This window comes from Tenrec ecaudatus, chromosome 17, assembly GCF_050624435.1.
Source record: "Tenrec ecaudatus isolate mTenEca1 chromosome 17, mTenEca1.hap1, whole genome shotgun sequence".
Lineage (NCBI taxonomy): Eukaryota > Metazoa > Chordata > Mammalia > Afrosoricida > Tenrecidae > Tenrec > Tenrec ecaudatus.
The window spans coordinates 30,588,852-30,606,110 of NC_134546.1; the positions used below are offsets into that span (position 1 = coordinate 30,588,852).

General features: G+C 43.2%; 2 protein-coding genes across 4 annotated transcripts in view; one reads left to right on the forward strand and one right to left on the reverse strand.

The window, feature by feature from the left end:
- Window positions 1-4,454, reverse strand: part of DHX57 (DExH-box helicase 57) — a 68,022-nt gene extending 63,568 nt beyond the window's left edge. Inside the window, exon 1 of one of the 3 annotated variants that reach the window (XM_075535262.1) lies at window positions 4,302-4,454. The gene's annotated coding sequence lies outside the window, so the exon portion shown is untranslated. Of the gene's footprint in view, window positions 1-3,907; window positions 3,929-4,301 lie in introns of those variants that run through there. The other 2 variants (XM_075535259.1, XM_075535260.1) reach the window with 2 other exon arrangements.
- On the forward strand, window positions 684-16,648 carry MORN2 (MORN repeat containing 2). Its single transcript, XM_075536078.1, has 6 exons — window positions 684-716; window positions 4,499-4,637; window positions 10,293-10,343; window positions 10,759-10,865; window positions 11,955-12,091; window positions 13,991-16,648. Exons 1-6 carry the CDS (start codon window positions 684-686, stop codon window positions 14,091-14,093), a joined length of 570 nt encoding a protein of 189 aa, XP_075392193.1. The 3' UTR covers window positions 14,094-16,648.
- The last annotated feature ends 611 nt before the right edge of the window (window positions 16,649-17,259 follow it).

The window sequence follows — 17,259 nt, forward strand, 5'->3', positions numbered from 1 at the left end:
CCCACCATCATACATATTTACATATGCACATGCCTGTATTCAGACTTCTATAAATGCTCTTTGCCTCCTAGTTCTTTCCTCTATTTCCTTTTACTTACTTCTTGTCCCACTATCATGTTCACCCTTCAGTTGGGGTTCAGTAATTCCTCTTGGATACATTGCCCTTGATCAAGAGCTACCAGGCCTCCTACACCCTTCTCGCCATTGATTTTGGATTACTTGTTGTTCCCTTGTCCCTGGGTTTGTTAACACCTACTTCCTTTCCCCCCACCTTCTCCTCTCCTGTGTACCCTGAGAACTATAAGTCCGTTGTTTTCTCCTCCGGATTATTTATCCCACCTATCTTATCTAGATAGACATGCATAAAAATAAGACAGAGCAAAGCAAAGCAACAAAAGAAAACAAACCAACAACAAAAAGGCAACTACAAAAAAAGAAAAGCCTATAAATAATTCAAGGTCTGTGTGTTGACCTTTAGCAATGTTCTCTGGTCAAGTGTGATGGGGTGCCATGTCCTGACCCCACACTGCTGCTTTCATGAGCAATGATTGTGGATCCAAGTAAGACAAAATCCTTCATAAAACTTTTCTCCATTTATCATGATGTTATATATTGGTCCAGTTGGGAGGAATTTGGGCTTCTTTACATTGAGTTGTAATCCACACAGAAGGCTACAATCCTTGATGTCCATCAGGGAGCACAGTGTAAATGCATCAGTAAGTGCTTCAAGTCCTCCTCACTTTCAGCAAGCAAAGTGTGTCATCTGCATACCACAGGTTAACAAGCCATCCTCCAATCTTGATGCCACATTCTTCTTCAGAGATTGAACAAGTACGGTGAGAGGGCCCAAACCTGACGCACAACTTTCCTGATTTTAAACCATGCAGTAGTCCCTCTTGAACCATGCACAAGTTCCGAATGAGCACAATAAAGTGTTCTGAACTTCTCATTCTTCTCAAGGGTATCCACAGTTTATTATGGTCCACATAATCGAATGTGTTTACATAGTTAATAAAACACAAGTAAACATCTTTCTGGTGTTCTCTACTTGCAGCCAAGATCCATCTGACATCAGCATCTCTTGTTCCACATCCTCTTCTGAATTGGACCCAAACTTGTGCACAGACAGGAATGCACACACACTGCTGGTGGGAGTACAACACAGTGCAACCATTGTGGAAAGAGGTCTGGCATTTCCTCAAAAAATCTGGGGACAGAAATAATATTTTGGCCCAACTATCCCTCTACTTGGCATATACCCTCGAGAAGTAAGAACTGGAGCGTGGACAGCTATATGTACACCCATGGTCATTGCAGGACAACTCACAATGGCTAGAGGATGAAAAAAACCTACATGTTCACCAGTGGAAGAATGGATAAAAAAATTTTGGTACATACAAACAATCGAATACTAAGAAACGGTAAAGAAAAATGGGCAATCAGTAAAATATTTCATGACATGAATGGCACTGGAAGACATTATGCTGAATTAAATAAGTCAGTCACAAAAGGGCAAATACTGCACAAAATCACTGTTATATAAAACAAAAATTAAGAAAAGGCTTTCACACCCAAAGAACAATACTTTAACAGTAAGCAGGGGTGATCGGGAAAGGCGGAGAAGAGGAATCAGTAGGCCTCACCTAATTCACAATAAAAGTTAGGAGTGGCGAGCCAACCAGACCTAACCACAGCTAGTTTGTCTAAAGTGATGTGCACGGGAGTACAAAGGATACACTCTGGGACCAGAGCATGGCACCCCATTGGATTTGACTGGAGGACATGCCTAGAGTTCAAAGATCATACCTTGATCTACTGACAGGGTTTTCTTTCTTTAAAAAAATTTTTTCCTTTTAATTAATTTATTCTTTTATGGGTCATTGGTTTTCGTTTTTGTTGTCATTGCTGTGTTCTCATTCGCTGCCTGTCTTCCTATGCCTTTTTTTTTTGTTATGTAGGATTATCTCTACAGATCTATCTAGATAAGATAGGTTGACAGTCTGGAGGAGAAAACAATGGGACCAATGGTTCCCGGGGGACATGAGAGGGGGGGGGGGAGTCAGGGGTAAGGAAGTGGTGTTGATCAACCCAGGGACAGGGGAGCAACAACTGATCCAAAATTAGTGGCAAGGAAGGTGTGAGAGGCCTGGTAGGGATTCAGCAAGGGCAATGTAACTGAGAGAAATTACTGACACCCAAATGAAGGCTGAGCATGATACTGGGGCAAGATTAAAGTAAAAGGAAATAGAGGCAAGAACTAGGAGACAAAGGGTATTTATAGAGGTCTAAATACAGGCATGTACATATATAAACATATTTATATAAGATGGTGGGGAAATAGATCTACATGCATATATTTATAGGTTTAGTATTAAGGCAGCAGATGGACATTGGGCCTCCACTCAAGTACTTAATGCAGGAACACGCTATTCTATTAAATTGGCATTCCATGATGCACACCTTCCTGACACGATCGCTGAAGACAAATGGGTGCATAAGCAAATGTGGTGAAGAAAGCTGATGGTTCCCAGCTATCAAAAGATCTATAGCATCTGGGGTCTTAAAGGCTTGAAGATAAACAAGCAGCCATCTAGCTCAGAAGCAACAAAGCCCACATGGAAGAAGCACATCAGCCTGTGTGACCACCAGGTGTATAAAGGACCAGGTATCAGACATCAAAGAACAAAAAAATCATTATCAGTGGGGGCCCACCTTCCCGATATGATCACTGAAGACAAATGTGTACATAAACCAATGTGGTGATGAAAGCTGATGTTACCTGGCTATCAAAAGATATACCATCTGGGGGTCTTAAAGGCTTGAAGATAAAACAAGCGGCCATCTAGCTCAGAAGCAACAAAGCACACATGGAAAAGCACACCAGCCTGTGCGATCACGAGGTGTCGAAAGGATCAGGTATTAGGCATCAAAGAACAAAAAAATCTTATCATTGTAAATGAGAGTAAGTGCAGAGTCGAGACTCAAAGCCCATCTGTAGGCAATTGGACACCCCCTTACTGAAGGGTTGTGGTGAGGAGATGAGCCAGTCAGGGTGCAGGGTAGCAACGATGAAGCATATAACTTTCCTCTAGTTCTTAAATGCTTCCCCCCACCCCACTATCATGATCCCAATTCTATCTTACAAATCTGGCTAGACCAGAGGACATACATAGGTACAGAGAGCAACTGGAAACACAGGGAATCCAGGACAGATGACTCCTTCAGGACCAGTGGTGAGAGTGGTGATACTGGGAGAGTGGAGGGAGGGTGGGGTGGAAAGGGGGAAATGAAGACAAGGATCTATATAACCTCCTCCCTGGGGGGCGGACAAGAGACAGTTAGGTGAAGGGAGATGTGGGAGTGTGTAAGATATGACTAAATAATAATTTATGAATTATGAAGGGTTCATGAGGGAGGGGGTTAAATTAGGAGCTGATATTAAGGGCTCAAGTAAAAAGCAATGCTTGACACAATGGATGGATGTATGGATTGTGCTAAGAGTTGTACGAGCCCCTAATAAATGATTAAAAAGCGATATGTAACTTTTCTCAGGTCAACCCAGAAAATGCTACATGACTTGAGCTCTCCACTCAACATTTTGAATGGTGACTTACCGTTGTGCCCAACAACTGTCCAATCCACCCTTTATACGCTTTCCAAGAACTACCTTGTTTAATCCACACGGGCCGGCCTCATTATTCTATCCGCCCAGTTTAGCAAGATTCCAACTCCCTTTCCTTCTACCGTGCACAAAGCCTTAAGACCATCAGTATCCTCGCTGCACACCCAAGCTCGGCTCCCAGGAACACAATCGCTAAGGAGAGCACGGGAAAAACGGACCACACGTCACTTCCCTCCTGCGGGTACTGACTGATCCCGAACTACGCAGTTCCATCCATCCACATACCTAGGCCTCGTATTTCTTCTATCGGTGACGAACCCTCTTCCCGGATCGCCAGTCTCTCCGTCCCCTCCTTCCTTCCTTTCTTTCTCTCTCTCTCCCTCCCTCCCTCCCTCCCTCCCTCCCTCCCTCTCTCTCTCTCTCTCTCTCTCTTTCTCTCTCTCTCTCTCTCTCACACACACACACAATGGCGCCTGAGCCCCCCCCCCCCCCAGTCCAATCCTATCTGTTACTCCTCTCCTGTGGGGCGGACAGACTGGGACCGCCCTGGCCGGGATTCCTCGGCCCTGGACCAGTCCTGGAGCAGCGAGGAGGACGCCACAGCCCCACCCTGACGAGCAGAGCGACGCCGGCCACGCACACGCACATCCCTCATCCCGGGGAGAGAGAGAGGCCGTACCCCGCTCGCAGCGCTGCTTCCCCGGACGGCTGGCGGAGGGGCGTCCACAGCGAGCGGGCTCCCGACGGGCCTCCGCCGCCCAGCGGATCCCAAGCGCGAGAGCTCCGCCGCCGCCCAGCAGCAGCAGCTCGACCCCCGGCCCGGCGTCTTCTGATTGGCTCGTCCTCGGCGCCTGCAAATGCACTTCCGGGTGAGAGGGGCCCGGTCTCCTTAGCAACCAAATCGCGCCTGGCACCCGGCGAAACGCGCCGCCGTGTGGCTCCCGCAAAGCCGCCGAGCTGGCGGCCTCGAAGGGATTGCGAAGTCCCGAAAGCCTCTCCAACACTCGCCTGTCAAGTGAGTGTCCCTCCTCTCGACGGCCCGGGCCCTGCAGACTGTTGAGTGTGACATAGTTCCTCAGCGTCCGCAGGTCCGAAGGTGGTGGGGGGGTCAGAGGGGGGGGGGACGGCATTCTTGATACCCGGATTCTAGCAGTGCTTCGTGGTGTTCCGTTGGGCTGCCATCCGCACGGTCGGCAGTACGAAACCACCCACAGCTCCCCCGGTGAATGACTGCGCTTTCCACTCCCATAAAGGTTGCAGCCTCGGAAACCCACCTGGGGACGGGGACGTTAAGCGTCAGCAGTTTGGTTTTTCGGTGATCCTTTCGGCAAATGCCCACCTCTCTGACTCTCAATTTCCTCTGTGGAAGATCGCCGAGGCTCTGATCTCGATTTCGAATGTGGAGCCTTGTAAGGACGATAGAATGCAATCACATTTCTGAATGATTCACCTTTTGTGCTTCCCCAGAGCCGTTAAAGCCCACTAGACTTTCAGGTCTTCCTTCCGATGAATCACTCAGCTGGACAGCACAATGAGAAACGAGATGCTGAACCCACCATGACTGCCCTGGGCCCCCCAGATAGGATTTACATTTCACAGAGCCCTGCTGTCTACTGGATTCCTTGAATGTTGAGAACCGTTAAGAACAGAGTTACTACCAACCAGAAGATTCCATATTGAAATTCACCCAGAGGCACTTCAGAAGAACGGCCTGGCAATCTACTTCCACAAGGTCACAGCCATAAAAAACCCGACGGAGCACGCTCCTTCTGTGATACTCAGCGGTGTCAGATATGACTAAGGACTAACTTGAGGACCGAGTGTGAAGTGGTTATGGGAGAAAGTACCTGGATTAAAGCTGGACTACAAGAAAAAAGGTAGCTGACATATACAAGGAGCTGCTAGTGGTTCAGGCCAGAAGAGGACGTTGGAAGAGGGATTCATTGCTGATGTCAGATGGATCTTAGCTCAAATTTGAGAATACCAGAAAGATGTTTATTTGTGTTTTATTGACTATACAAAGGCGTTCAATGTGGATCATGCAAACTATGGATAACCCTGAGAAGAATTGGAATCCTAGAAAGCTTCGTTGTGCTCATGCAGAATCTGTACGTGAATCAAGAGGCAGTTGTATGAACAGAACAAGGGAATAGGACATAGCTTAAAGTCAGGAAAGGTATGCATCAAGGGTGTATCCTCTCACCATACGTACTCAATCTGTATGCTCAGCAAATGATGAGAGAAGCTGGATTACATGAAGAATGCAACATTGGGATTGGAGGGTTATTAACAATCTGCTATATGCAGATGGTAGCCTTTCTTGCTGAAAGTAAAGTGGAAACAGTAAGCAGAGATCTCACTACCCACAAAAAAGAAATACCAGGAGTGGTGCATGTTCTTTGGATCTAAGATTCCCATGTGCCGAACCTCTTTGATCCAGGAGACAAAAGCCTATGGAGATACCAGGAGAGTAGAAGAAGGACAGCAGAACCAAAAGCCCAAGAACGAGCGGTGGGCTCACCAGCCCCCTGAGAGAGTACAGCTCAGTGTTTTCGCTGTTTTCTCAGGCAGCAGCCCCCTTTCAGAATGGGGTCCCTCCAGACCCTGTATGGGGAAACTAAGCTTACTGATTTGTGCATTTAAACTGAGCACCTTTGGGCCGAGAATTACGCAGAGTACCTGCCTTTTGGACATGGATCAGATCATTTAAAAGAGCTCTGTAACATTGCCCAAGCAGGGCGGAGGCCAGTGGGCTGCATGGCTGAAGGCCAAGCACCAGAGATAAGCTTGCCTGTGGGCATGGCTAAGAAGAGACTTTTTTTTGCCTTCTCTTGGCTTGTTTGCCTAAGAGTCATATATGCTTAAATAATCCTTAGTGATTGAGGCAAAAGAGACTATCTTGACCAAAGTACTGTGTCCTAAGCATTTCTTTTCTTTTAATCATTTTATTGGGAGTTCTTGCAGATATAGCAGTCCATAATTCAATTAGATCAAGCATAATTGTACAGTTGCTACCACCATCAGTTTCAAAACACTTTCTTCTTGAACTCTTTGATATCAGTCCCCCTTTAACCTTTCCTACCCCCCAGGGAACCTTTATTTTTATATATCATTAGTTATATACATTATTGCTATATATACATATATATATGTCTGCCATTTCTTACACCATCCAGTGTTCACCTGCAATTCTGTTATTCATTCCCCTCTAGTCATCATTGCTATGGGCTCCTCCTCCCCCCGACCACTTTTGATCCTGACTTGTACATTTCTCTAATAAAGTCTACAGTCATGAGTACTGTCCTTGAGTTCTGTGTGGCCACTGCAGTGAAGTCAACCTAGCAGAGAAGTAGAGTGCTGTGGGAAGGATGCCCACTCTCCCTTTTCTTAGTGGAAAATTGATTACTTGTGGGGAACTCACATGCATGGCCCTCCTCTGCTGTTTTGTCAAAATTTTTCTGTTGTCCCCCAAAGTGCTCCTTTTACCTCTCACCACGCTGGAGCGGTGCTGAGCACACAGTGTGCACTCAGTAGACTCACACATTCATTGACTGGTAGACCCATTGCTGAGATGGCATCAACAGAGAAAGTACTTGTTAGAAAAATATTTCAAAATTATTATTGCTACATAAGTCCATAGACACCTTCTTAGGAGGTCCTTTTAGTATTTCCTGTCCTCAAGCTGGTCACCTGTCTCCCTACAGGCCAGTCACCTATCTCCCTACTTGACTATAAACATTAATCTCACTCAACCCACTTGCCTCTGACTTTCCAGATACCTAGGCATAGATTGTGTGTGTGTGCGTGCGTGCGTGCGTGTGTATGTGTATAAAGTTGGGACTTCTTTCTAAGGAGATACATTGACTGGTGATGTTCAATAGGAAAGCCAAATGTGGCATTAAACACTTGAAATGTGGCTGCCTGAAATGAGATATGCTATAATGTACACAAGGAGTCCCAGTAGCTCATTGAGTTAAAAGTGGGCTGCTTATCACAAGTGTGACAGTTCATACCTACCAGCTGCTTCCTGGGACAGAAGATGAGGCTGTCTGCTCCTGTAAAGCTTCACAGTCTCCATAAACCATATAGACGAGTTCTCCTCTGTCCTTTGGGTCACTATGAATAGGAATCGACTCAAAGACATTGGGTTATATCTTTAAAATGATTGATTCAAAAATACACTCTAATCCTACTTTATTAACATAACAAAGACATATACCCAAATGGGAGTAAGGTCACCAGCATAAGAGAGAGGACTTAAAACACATTTTCGGGAGGCACAATTCAAACTAGAACATTCAGCAATTTCCCCCACCCCCTAACTCATGTATTTGCCACTTGCCCCTACCCTCCAACTCCTGTATCTGCCACATGCAAGACACATTGACCATGTCACATCATCTCAAAAGTCTTAAATCAACTCCAGCCCCAAACGTGCCTTCTAATTATCTAAATCATAATGGGCGATGCTATAGTTTATTGTGTCAGCCTGGCCGATAAACACAAGTAGGATTAACTGAAGGGCAGAGGGATCAATGGCTCGGTGAGCCTCACCTTGGTTGTTCTGTGCCTCAGTTTAAAGGGGTACACTACCTGTGGGATGCCTAGCCTGTGGACTGTGTCGCTGTAAGTTGACTTTAGACACATTCTATCCTGGGGCAAATTCCTTGTTATCTATTAACCTCTGAAATCTAGATTGCACATTACCTACTTCAAAATGACAAATGGGAGAAATGCACCAAGCAAGTCCAGAATACTGCAAAAACAGTTTACATTCCCTCTTCTGAGACCATCTAGGCAAGTGTGTGAGTATGGATCTTCCTCTGTAGACTCTGGATAGAGGCCACTCTGCCCTGGGCTTCAGCTCTGCCTGCAGGCCCATTGGTACTACAACTCTGCTCCCTAAATTCTGGGGGACACATTTTCCTAGTTTGTCTCTTTGGCAGCCCTACTCCCTTGGCTCCAACTGCCCCATTTATTTGCCTCTTGGGCATCGAAATTCTACCTCCTCCAGGTTGCCTGCCTGGTACACCATAATGGCAGCGCCACACTCTGGAACTGAGTTGATTAAGATCCAACTCTTTGAAACCTATAAAGCAGTGGCTCCACCTTTTGAAATCCAGGAGACCATGCCTGCCATTTGAAACTGAGAAGACCCTGCTTCCCCCATTTCTTCCAATAGTTTTGTTGATAGCCAAGCTGTTACAGGGATGGTTTTTGCCTTTTGGGGCCTATTCATTTTCCATAAAACTTAGTGAGGCAGACAGTGTTGGTGTGTGTGTGTGTGTGTGTGTGTGTGTGTGTTTCCCTTTTGTTCTTTCTCTGACCTTTTTAATCTAAGCTTACTATCAACAGTCTCTTCAACGCAACTAGGATTTTACTGTTGGGAAACTTAAAAATTCCAGCTTCTACCCATTACTTAATTTCAAAATTGCTTCCATATTTTAGGTATCTGTTAGAACAGCACCCTACTCTTAGTCCCAAATTTTGTCTTAGCTATCTATTGCTGCTATAACAGGTACCAACAAGTGGGTGGCTTTAGAAACATTTATTTTCTAACAGTTCAGGAGTCTAGAAAAACAAATTCAGGTTGCCTGAGTTAGAAGACTCTCTGTTGGCCCTGGAGGAAACCCCTGCCTCTTCTGAGCTTTTGCTGCTGGGCATCCTTCCTGTGATGTGGCATGTATCTTCCCCCATATTTGCTACCTTGCTTAACCTCATGCATCTCAAGAGATATTGACTCACGAACATTCGACACGAATCCTATTTTACAGCGATACCAAAGATAACTCATCGATAACTGGTATTTTAGCCAGAGGCATCCAGGCTCAGATTTACAACAAAATTGGCGATTTCGGCGGGCTACAATTCAACCATAACACACGTTACTATTAGTTGCCAGAAAGTCAGCTTCTGCCCATGGTGACCCCGGGTGTGTCAGGGTAAAACTGCCCTCCAGAGGACTTTTGCTGGCTGACGTTTCAGAAGTACTTATCAGGCCCCTCTGCCACAGGACCTCTGCGTGGTCTTGGATCTCCAATCTTCCGGTCACCAGCCATGTGTACTTAACTGCTTGTCCCACCCAGGGACTCCAATAGATTAGTATTCAGCAACAAGAAGGGATGAAGTACTACAACATGAATAAACATTGAAAACATCATGCTAAGTGAAAGAAGCCAGTCACTAAAGACTATATATGGTATGAATCCATTTATGTGAAATGTCCAGAAAAATCACAGAGACAGGAAGTAGATCAGTAGTTGCCCGGGGCTGGAGGTGGGGGGGTGGGGGAGAGAGCTGTCAGAGGGAGGACAGAAGGAGAAGAGAGAGTGACACCTAGTGGATACAGAGTTTCTCTTGGGGTGATGAAAATAATCTAAGAATATGGTGATGGTTCTACAATTCTGAATATTCTAAAAACATTGACTTGTACATTTTTATAGTATGCGAATGTTATCTTAATAAAGCTGTAACAGTAAAAAATAAAATAGATCATCTAAGCAGAATTATTTCTTTCTCCCAAGACCCTATATTAGAAGGCCAGGAAATCATGATGTGCTTGTGATCATGTGAAGTGAGTTTATTCAATAGCTCTGAAACCATGTTTGTTAAGTCTTATGACCTAAAATAACCCAAACTTAAGTGACTTTTCTTACATCTTTTAAAACAGCCTCAGAAGTATATAAGATAAACTTTATCTTTCCAAATGGAGACAAGTATGGTAAGAATATATTTCAATTACTTTTTCTATACAGACTAAAATTAAGTGTCATTAAGAGTAAAAACCAACAACAAAACCTCATTTTATTAAAACTACTAACAAGATATTAAATCTTTTAGATTAACTTAGAAATACTAGTAGATGAACAGATTTAAAAATCCAAACTCCAATGATAAGTGCAGACAGAACATGCCTTGGAAATCTAGAGGAGCTGTCAGTTTTCCTGGTCTTTGGGTATGAATGTTATATGACCTTGAGGCCCAGGGATCTCCTCACCTGTGGTCTCATTGGTTTCTCTTCGAGGGGACCTATGAGATCCATAGGGGTGTCGGTGTGATTAGACTTAGAGATAAATCCTGCATTACTTGTCAGTGTTCCCAGATAGTATCTTCACTCCAGTGTTTCTCTCGTTAAGATGGTGACTGTACAAGAACATCTTCTGGAATCTTTGAGAGAAATGGAATAGGGATTCATACCACCCCTAATGGGATTATTTATACAGGAAGCTGGAAAGATGACAAGGTATTACTATTTTTATTATTGACAATGGATAAGTAACCATTTTCGGTGTTCCCAGATAGTTATACATTAATATTTATAGTAGAATTAATTAGTTTTTATATCTAATTTGTTTTAAATGAGTAATATTAAATTTATACAGAAAGTTCATCACCATCATTTTTCTCTCACATTTACTGAGTAAAGCTAAATCCATTATATCATTTTCCATTTAACCTTCAGATTCTCATATGTAGGAATCATTGTTGTATACTGTCCAATTGATTGAATTCAAAGCAACCCTTTACTTAATGACATTAATATTCCTTTCAAATGAGGCAATTCAGGCTCAGGGCCCTTGGCTAACTACCAAAGATCAACCAAACCCACTACAGTGGAGTCAATTCTGACTCAGTGACTTGCCTAGCTCATAATTAATAAAATTAGAATGTGCATCCAGGTCAGCATGAATCCAAATCTGCCATCTTAACAAGTACTTTGTATTGTTTCCGCCCTTTAAATTTTGAATACTCAGAGTATCTTAAGGACTACCATTATCATCTTCCTGGGCCCTCTAAATATTTAAATTTATTGAATAAGCTTCATAAGTAGATACACTTGAAGGACAATGACAAAAGTATTGTTTTGTTTTTTGGAACTCAAGGCTGATATAATGGTAGCAAAAATAATTTGTAGATGAACTCCTTGTGTTTGTAGTCCCATTTGTTTATGTTAATGAGGCAGGGTTAGTATAGAATGTGTTTTCCATCTGTGTCTTTTGAGATATAAAAGAGACTTAAACCAAAGTGAGCAGAAGAGAGCTGGGTCAGATTGGTGCACACCAAGACAGCATGGAGATCTCCAAGGAACCAGCAAGCAGAAGCGGAAGGATTTCTTGCAGAGCCCACAGATAAAAGCCCTCCCCTAGAGCTGGCACCCCGGATTTGGAAAAGAAATTCCTCTTTGTTAAAGCCATCAATGCATGATTTTTCTGCAATAGCAGCAGTAGATATTTAAGACCAAGTGTATAATAGACTTAGATATGCACGTTTTTATAAGGTTCTAGGGAAACCGGATGTTAGTTATCAAAGTCATTTCTTTTGCTACAAACAGATGAATGGCTTTGGAAGACTTGAACATTTTTCAGGAGCAGTATATGAAGGACATTTTAAGGACAATATGTTTCATGGATTGGGGACTTACATATTCCCGACTGGGGCAAAGTACACTGGAAATTTCAATGAAAATAGGTAAGCTTAAAGTAAGTCACTGAGGTTCTGAAAGAGTCATTTCAAGCATGTGGGCTTCAGTAGGATATTTGAAAGCTAAATCATCTTGAGGAAAAGATTTAGTCTCTAAGACTGGTCACATTACATCTCTGCTTTCCCACCCCCACCCCCAAGGGAAAGGGGGAGTACTATAAAAGAAGCTACAACTATTAGAAACCTCCAAAGGGAAAAAACATTCCGAGCAATAATCTCTTAGACTGTTCATTTATTTCTTCTTGACACTTTAATTCTGAAGAACGTTTTGAGTCAGCCTTAAAAAGTTAATTTTTTTCTTCTCTTTTCTCATTGTTTGTTTAGATGCAAGGCCAAGGCCTGGCTCTTTGAGAACCAGCCTGGTCACTTGACGTGCTGTGTGACTCTCTTAGGGCCCAACCACTGTCTCTGTAAAATAGTCATTCTGCCTTGCCTTGCTCGTGAGAACATCATGATGAGCAAAGGACCATGGGAACTGATTGAGAAAAGTCAGAGAAGCCTGTCAAGAGCGATTTAAAGTAGTGAGGGATTTCTGGGTAACTTGAACAAAGAGTCTACTTTTACATCCCTGACATCCATTAGCACAACAGTAGAGGGATTCTACCCTACAGCTAATTAGTTATCTTAAAAAACGAGAATGAAACATGCAACCTTGAGAGAGTAAATAAGTGTCCTTATTTGCGGGCAACATGATCATATATGTGGAAAATCCTAATAACTCTATATAAAGAGGTATTAGAAGTAATAAATGGGTTTAACAAAGTTACAGAGGATAAAGTCCCCCCCCCATCTAATTCACAATAAAAAATTGTTAAAGGACAGTCATACAAAAAATCAGATGTATTCTATCTCCTCCTCCTCCTCCTGTTAATGCTATCAAGTCAATGCCGACTCAGCTCCCCTGTGGGTTTCCAAGACTAGCTGTCAATGGTAGCAGAAAGCCCAGTGTTTCTCCCACGGAGCTCCTGGTCCTTTTGAACTGCAGACCATGCATGCGGGTCACAGCCCAACATGTAACCACTACACCACCAGGGCACCATTCTGTATGCTAGCAAAGAACAATTATCAGTGGGATTTGAAAGCAAATATTATATACAGTAGCACCAAACATATGAAGTAGTTTAGGAATAAGGGCTTTGTTTATGCCCAAGAAACCAAGTCCAAGAAAATGGGGATCATGTTTACCTCATTTACTGTTCTATGACCTGCACACAGCACTGCACCTCAGACCTAATAGGTGGCCAATTTAAATAAATAAGCTACTTAAGCCAGATAACTAAGGTGCTTTTTCCCCCCAAAATCATTTTATTGGAAGTTCTTACAGCTCTTATCACAATCCATACATACATCCATGTGTCAAGCACATTTGTACATATGTTGCCATCATTTTCAAAACATTTTCTTTCTACTTTAGCCCTTGATAATTTTCCCCTTCTCCACCCTCATTTCCCCCTCCCCTGTCCTCTCTCCCTCATGAACCCTTGATAATTTATTAAAAAATCTTTTTATGTCTTACACCTTCTGCTGTCTTCTTTCTCCCACTTTTCTGTTGTCCCTCCCCCTAGGAAGGGGTTAGATCATTGTGATCACTCCCCTCTCTCTCCCCCACCTTCCTCTTACCCTCCTGTATCGCTACTCTCAAGTTTTGTTTTTTTGCCTGATTGTTTTGGTCTAGTGTAAACATAGCTTCTGTGATCCTGAAAAACCTTGGGCACCTAATTGTGTATAATGACAATATTTGTGTGAAATAGCCTTTTTTTGGTTGAGGATATGGCAGTACTTTGCAAGTGGAAAGGTGATGAGCATGTCATATGCTAGAGAACCTTGTAACTGGAAAACCCATTTTTGGCCTCTGTTAATGACGAAACTTATTTTTGACTCGTGCAGGGTGGAAGGTGAAGGTCAGTATACTGATACACAAGGACTAGAATGGTGCGGGAACTTTCATTTCACTGCGGCTCCCGGCCTGAAGCTGAAGCTGCTCATGTAGACCTTCAACAATGATGTGTAATGTGGTAGTTGAAGCGTATAGTTGTATTAGAGCAACCGAATCTGTCACCTGAAGTGACTTTATACAGTCCTTCTCTACCTTTCCAGCAAAACCATCACGCACTCGTGCTTTTTTCTCAACTTGGCGTTCATCATTTTATAAGTGATTTAAAATAAAATGGCATTCAATTGAGAGCGTGTTTCATTCAACACAGTCTGCTTCTAACCCCGTGCCTCAGTTTTACCATCTTCTAAAATGTATATCTATGCAACAAAGGACCTTTTCAGGAATGGGAGGAAATACTGAAAAACATCGGCTATGGGCTGTGGCTCCTGCTGGCTCAGCCGCCCCATCTGACAGAGTGGAGTTTCCTAGACTGTGATCTCAATCAAAGCAGACTGCCACATCTCTTCCACAGGAGGGTTGTTGGGTTTGAACCATCCACCTTTCAGTTAATAGTTGAAGGTTTTGGTTTAGTATCTAAAAATACATAAACAGCGCCTACTAAGCCATAAGACCAAAACCAAACTCACTGTCATTGAGTCCATGCCAAATCATAGTGCCCCCATCGGACAGGTAGGACTGCTCCTGTGAGTTTCCAAGGCTGGAACTCTCCAGAGTAGAAAGCCCCAGCTTTCTCGAGGAGTAGCTGGTGGTTTTAAATTGCTGACCTTGCAGTTAGCAGCCCAAAGTGCAGCCACTACATCACCAGGGGGTCCTTAACAACAGTATGAAGACAACACAATTAGAAAGTGAGCAAAGAGTTTGAATAAAACTTTCTCCACAGAAGATCTACAAATGGATAATAGGCGTATGAAAATATCTTGTAAATCAACCACCATGTAGTTCACTTCTCAACCACTGGGATAGCTATCATTTAAAAAAAATTAGTGATGTTCATGCAGATGTAGAAAAGCCAGACTCCCCAAAAGCAGCTGGTGGGGAACGTGAAACGGTGCAGCCACTGTAGAAAACGGTTCCTCACATGTTAACCATAGAATTGCACATCCCCCAGCAATTCTACATCAAAATGTCTACCCCAGATAATTTAAAACATCTTTCCAGGAATGTTCATAGCAGCATTCATAAAAGTCAAAATGTGGAACCAACCGATGTCCATCAACTAATTGATGACTAAACAAAATGTATATCTTTATGTAAAAATTCCAAACCAAAAAAACACACACCACTATCAATTCCAATTCATAGTGACCCTATAAGACCGAGTAAAACTGCCCTTGTGGGTTTCTGAGAGTGTAACTTTATGGAAGTAAGAAGCTCCGTCTTTCTTCCTCAGATTTGCACTACTGACCTTGTGGTAAGCATCCCAATTTATAACCCACTACACTGGGCTAAGGAGAAGAATCCAGTCACAAAAGATCACATATTGTGTGATTCCATTTATATGGAATGTTCTGAATAGGTGAAATAGTTACGGTCTGTTGTGCCAACCTGGCTGATAAAACACGTGGGATTAACTGATGGGAGGAGAAATAAATGACTTGGTGAGCCTCACCTTTCTAGTTCTTGGGTCTCTTGCTTTCTGACAGTCAGACCAGGATGCAACTGCCTTAGCCAGTTCCCTGCTTCAGCTGGCAAGGCTCACTTCCTGCAAGACATCCCTGAGAACAAGCCACATGAACTTACCCTGATGCAGCCTTGGGTGCTGGAGAAGCTGTGTGGAGACCCCTGCCAGTGCTGAGATGCTTACATTGCCACTAGATTCACAGACTTTCTACCGACTGGCCTGTGATCCTCCTGCATTCAGCATCATTGTTTGTGTGTGTGTGTGTGTGTGTGTGTGTGTGTGTGTGTGGTGAGTTTGAGGAGGACTTTGTAGATTGGTGTCCGATATATGGATTAAGTCAGATTTATGGGCTTGAATTGAACTGGGTGGGAATGCTTTCTGAATGCACACTTAACCTATACATAAAACTCTCCCTTATAAATTTATGTTTCATTGAGATTACAGTCTAGGAAACTACACTCTGTCAAATGGGATGGTTGAGCTAGGACTAACCACAGCCCTTTATCAGATATTTTTAGTATTTCCTCCAATAAACACATGGGGTTAATTGAAGGGCAGAGAGATAAATGGTTCAGTGAGCCTCACCTTTCTAGTTCTCGGGTCTCTTGCTTTCTGATGGTCGGACCAAGGTGCAGCTGCCTTAGCCAGTTCCCTGCCTCGGCTGGCAAGGCTCACTTCCTGCGAGACATCCCTGAGGAGAAGCCACATGGACCTACCCCCATGCAGCCCTGGGTGCTGGAGCAGCCGTGTGGAGACCTCTGCCAGCGCTGAGATGCTTATACGCTCACTGACTCGACTTTCCTCCTGCAGTTGGCATCATTGTGTGTGTGTTTTGAGATTGAGGAGGACTTTGTGGATCAGTTTCAGACATATGGGCTAGCGTTGGACTTGTGGGCTTGGACAGTGCTGGGTTGGGATGCTTTCTTAATGTACACTTAGCCTTTATATAAAACTCTCTCTTATATCCATATGAGTTTCTGTGGATTTGTTTCCCCAGTTTGCCCAGACTAACACACAGTAGGCAAATGTATAGACACAGAAAGCAGATTAGTGGCTGGGGGTGGGGTAAGATGGAGGGGGAGGTTTGGGAGGTGGGGAAAGTGAGGAGAGGTACTAAGGTTTGGGTAAGGAAGCCGGGTAACACAATTTAACTTAGCCATTGAGCTACTAACTGCAAGGATAATGATGATGTATGTACAATCTTGTGAATGTCCTAAACATCTCTATATCATGTACTTCAACAGGGTGAACTTTACAGTATTCAAGCTGTATAGACACTGATCTATATGTCTGCATCTGTATCTCAATTTCTGGAAAAGTCCATCTCCGTGTCTTCACACATCCAATGTTCAGAAAGCTGCTTTGCTTTTTTGATAAAATAATAACGTATCAGAACACTGCCTAGCAACTACATTTAAAGAGTTAGAATAAAGACCCAACTTTTTGTTGAGACTGTTTTCCAAAGCTGACAGAGTCGTTAGGTTACATAATCTGTCCTATTTCTCTACTCAAAATATGAGTATTTGTAACTCGAATATTTTTATTGTAATTTAAAAAATTGTATAACTGTAAATTGGTTCAGATATCTTTTTAAAATGCTTAAATAAAATTTCATTTTTCTTAGTTTTTCGTTTCAAT